The 4,480-nt window shown below is 46.0% G+C and overlaps 1 protein-coding gene across 3 annotated transcripts in view; it reads left to right on the forward strand.

The window, feature by feature from the left end:
• FRMD4B (FERM domain containing 4B) overlaps window positions 1-2,284 on the forward strand; it is a 118,701-nt gene extending 116,417 nt beyond the window's left edge. For all 3 annotated transcript variants that reach the window (XM_019536670.1, XM_019536669.1, XM_019536671.1), the window contains exon 23: window positions 538-2,284. In XM_019536670.1, coding sequence (XP_019392215.1) covers window positions 538-658 — 121 coding nt within the window. In that variant the 3' untranslated portion in view covers window positions 659-2,284. The remainder of the gene's footprint in view (window positions 1-537) is intronic.
• Window positions 2,285-4,480: the final 2,196 nt, after the last annotated feature.

Raw genomic sequence — 4,480 nt, forward strand, 5'->3', positions numbered from 1 at the left:
CTATATTGTGATTTTTTTTTCCCCCCATTCTGATCATTTGGTCCAAATATACACCAGTATTGCCTGTGATCTTTAATCCACCGATGAATGTGTGCATGCTGTGAATGTCTGAGACAGTGTGCAGTCCTCTGCAGTTCAGCATTCCCGCAAGTGCCAGTGAAGTGCAGATCATGGTTATTGTATGTGGCTCTTAGGATCTTTTGCAAGTGAATTGCTATCACTCCACTGAGATCAGTAGAGCTGCAACAGCTTATGCCTGCTGAGAAAGCCTGCCCCTTTTACCTGTTCCTCTCTACAGAACAAATACCAGGATTCGCACTGTGTTGGCGTAAGTTCAGAATAACAAAATAGACTTGAACTCCTGAGGCCGGGGGTTTGCTCTGAGCTTATGCTGCAATAATTGAGATCAGAATCCAGCTCTGAATCTCCTCTGCCAGCTTTCGGTTTATTCCTAAACCGTTCCCAAGCCAGCACCAAACCCTTCCGCGTGGAAACGTTGCTCTGTCCTTTGTCATTGGTGCCATGTTTCTTTCGCAGGGCATATGCAGAGCCAAGCCAGCTGGAGGACGATGCTGAGGACCGGTTGGAAGACGGCTTACACGATAACGAGCAGAGACTGTTTTGGCACGAGGACTCTAAGCCCGGGACGCTCGTGTAGGTCGCCAGCCACCTTGCATTTCAATCGCCTTGTGCCTTGCACTGAACACTGCTATCCCGGCAGAGGTCTTCGGTGGAGTTTCCCCAAATGAAAAACAAAAGCACGTTGGTTTGCTGGTGCAGATCCCCATCAGCATTAAGAGGGACGTGACAATTACAAAGCCTTACCAACAACGGCGTTTCTTCCTTAATCCAGACAGTAGCCGAACTGCGTGAGGGCAAGCCACGGTTTCATCTACGACAACATGCAGCACTTGGATGAAGTATTTATATCGAGCAAGCACTTTTTGAAGACTGCAAGGTGCGGAAGGCAAACCTCGAAGAAAAAAAATATGAAAAGGGGACTCTTTGTGGGGAAACCGGCATTTGAGGAGCACAATTCGAATGGCTGAAAGAAGGAACGAGAATTTCTTCTGCGGTAGCTTGTGATGGGCTTCATAAGCTGATGAAGGATTTTGTGTATGAATGAGGCAAAGGTTGACTTAATCAGTATTGGATGCTTACTTGAAGGAAGGCCAGCTTTTTTTTTTAAACAGAGGTTTGAGTGAGCTTAATTGTTTTTTGGGTGTTGTTAGGAGTGTTTGTTGTTTAGCACCACAGAATGAGTTTCCAGAAAGAAAGCGACCTGCTGTTGCAACATGTAACATAAAACTAACTTTACGTGGTTGTGGATTTTGGAAATGGAAGCGGTAAGCTTTGAATTTTTATTCCACGATAAAATAAAAATTGGTAATTTCGCGTTCAGTGAATTTTCCACGGTACAGTGTCATTGTGCAGATGAGCATGCGGATTTTCATGTTGAATGCACAGTGAACAGTTCAGCAGACAGCTAGTATGTTTTGCTCTGCCATTTTCAATTAAAAGAATCGGAGATGGGATGCTTTAGTTATCGCATATTGAACAATGTTGTTATAATGGCCAGTATTTTAAGGTGGTTGCAAAAAAAACAAAAACAAAAGAAAAGAAAAAGACCAAGTGGGTGCCTTAAAATTTAGGGCATTGAATTATACAATGTATCATCCAAAATGCCAGGTGCATTACTGAGTCACTGAGTGACAGCAGCGTTTTCACATAAAATCATTTATGTTCTTTTAAAAAAAAATGAACTGCAGTTTTAATCTAGGAGGGATAAACCTACCTCATATCATCCATATGTAGGAATGAATTAGCGTGGATTCTCTCGTGTAATTTCCAAAAATCTCATTTGCATACGGTTAAAATAAGTCTTGTTTCTCAGCTGTACTGTGCTTCAGGAATCCATAAAATGGTGCTCTTTTTTTCCCCCACTTTTATACAGAGGGTTTAGTTACTCCTTGTGCATATTGTGAATAGAAAAGTTTCTGATAAACTTTTTTGAACATTTTTTTACCAGTATTCCAAAGCATGTAATATATATATGGAAAGACAAATTTGTTAAGCTGGTCCTTAGGCATTTGTATTATTAGAGTTGAGGTTTGGAATAAAGGAGCAAAAACTAAATGACAAAAAAATATATTTATTTGTTTTTGCATATTTGTATAGCCTTCTAGAAATGCAAAAGCCCTTTTTTGCCTATTCTTTTACTACTCCTGACTTTTTGGGACCTATTATTTTGTATGGGTCAATAAACTAAAAGTATGCTACCAAAGCTGTTTTAGTATTCTCCTATTTCTGCGGGGGATTTCAATCACAGTTTGGTGCATGCTACTTGTGCTTTCATCTAGGCATTCATCACAATTCATCAGGGTCTGGTTTCTCGTTAGCCTGTAGCATTTATTGCCATGTGGGAACCCATCAAGGATTTTTCCTACCAGTGTTTGTACATCATGCATCCTGGGGCATGAAAGAGGGTTTGCATAATGCGTACAAGTGAGGCGCATGATTCAGCTTTGGAAAGTGAGTCACGAAGCTATTGAAGCCCCCCCGAGAGAGCACTGCTTCAGCTCTCAGAACCAGATTTCCTGACGGCGGTGGGCACCGACGACTCCATCTCCGGTCAGCGAGAGCCGCGAGGTGCTCAGAACTGCCGCAGACTCGGACGTGAAGTTTATTAGTGCTGGTAAATGTAAGTAACCTGTTAACCCTTTTTCTTATTTCTCCCTGAAAATACTCTAAATGCAACAGAAAGTCAACAAACACAACCAGAAATGGCCTCCGGGGCATAGACCGTCGATTGCTCGTTGCCCGGGGCCATGCGTCCTAGTGCAAAAGGCTTCCCTTGGCCGCACAACCACGACCTGCTCATTGTAATCTAATCTATGCTGTCAGACTCGATCTGTCATCAGCATCCTTCTCATTGATTTCCTTTCCCTGCTGTGGCAGTAGAGGAGGATGTCTCCAGCGCAATGCAAACAACTCCCCCTCCGTGTCTTTCCTTGCTGATAAACCTCACCCCAAACTGCACTGCGGCAGCTACCCTTGGCCTTTCAGCCCAGCTCAAGGTGATCGGCATCAAACTTGGCTGAGGACAGAGTGACTCGCTGGCAGCAGCTCACCAAGGAGAAAAAAAGTCTCGTAAGAAGTGACTTTTGGGGGGGGGTTTCCCCCAATAGCAGCAGAGCACGTTTTCCTGGCAGAATGATTTCCGTCTCGTTACTCCAGTCCGATCTTTTGTGTGCGTGCATGCATGTGTGTGTGTATACACTAATTCTTCCTGGGTTCTTCCTCCTCGTCCCTATAAGCTGCTTATCTAGCCCAGAGTGCAAGCCCCCATCTTGGTTTTATTGAAGTCAATGGCTAAAGTCCTCCTCAATTCAGTGAGTGCAGGAGGAGTCCCTTCGTTCTCTATAGGAGCTGCTTCCAGAAGGACAAGCAGGTCATGCAGTGCCTTCTCCAGGACTCGCCCTCACCGGCTTTGCAGGTTCTTCCAGCTCAGCTGCCCTGCGTGACGCAGAGGAGCAGGTCGTCAACACCTCTGCAACGCTGCTGTTTCATCAAAGCTACCCGACCGGCCAGTGTCACCAGTGTGAGAAACGGGGGGGAACGCCCCTGATCCAGAACACGCTGCCCCACATTACGTGGCCTCCGCCCTCACTAATGGAAGGCCGAAATGTGCGGTCACAAACAGCACCCCAAGTACGTTTCCCCCTGTTTCATCTCGGCTCGGGGGTGAACCTTTCATTCTAAAATTTTGGAAGGGGGTCACTGACTCATTGGCCATGGGACGTTCAAGTGATGGAGGAAAAGCGACGGGCCTAACCCCCACGTTAGCACAGGGCTAGGTTTGTCGAGCAAGGATTTTTCTTCCATGAAACCGGGGTGACTGGGCGCCAATATTCCTGGACTCTTCCTTCTGTATCGGTCAAATCCTGTGTCTGCTGTCCCACTGCATTGCTCCAGGTTTATCTTGGGTGGTTGGAAGATGTCGAGTGCAAGAACGAGACTTGGTGAATTTGGTGATGCGTTAAGTGATGATGAGCCTGGCCCCCACTTTTTGGTGCACAAGTTTGCTGAAATATAGCCCCAAATGCTCCAGCTCAAACATTTTAAGAACACCAGGACCTTGATGATGCCCTGCTTGTCCACTGATGGTGCTTACCGAAGTAAATGGAGGAGTTGAGATAGCTGTAGCATGATGGGCAGAGGATGTGGTCCCTCCTGCTCTCAGGCAATGCACAGGGCAGCACTGACAGAAGAGCAGGCATCGAGCTTTAAGGGTGGAAGAAATCAAGTAGAAATACAGAAGCAAGGGAGGAGGCTTTTGCAACTTGGGAAAGGGCTGAGAACAGCTTCTCACCACTGGCAGGTGATGGACTCTGCACACAACTAGTTAGAGACCAGGGAACATGCGTGGAGGGAAGGAGGGAGGAAGCTGGGGTAGACAGCCCTAAATGGGGGGAAAGGC

The sequence above is a fragment of the Crocodylus porosus genome, unplaced genomic scaffold (assembly GCF_001723895.1).
Source record: "Crocodylus porosus isolate Cpor-Errol unplaced genomic scaffold, CroPor_comp1, whole genome shotgun sequence".
Classification (NCBI taxonomy): domain Eukaryota; kingdom Metazoa; phylum Chordata; order Crocodylia; family Crocodylidae; genus Crocodylus; species Crocodylus porosus.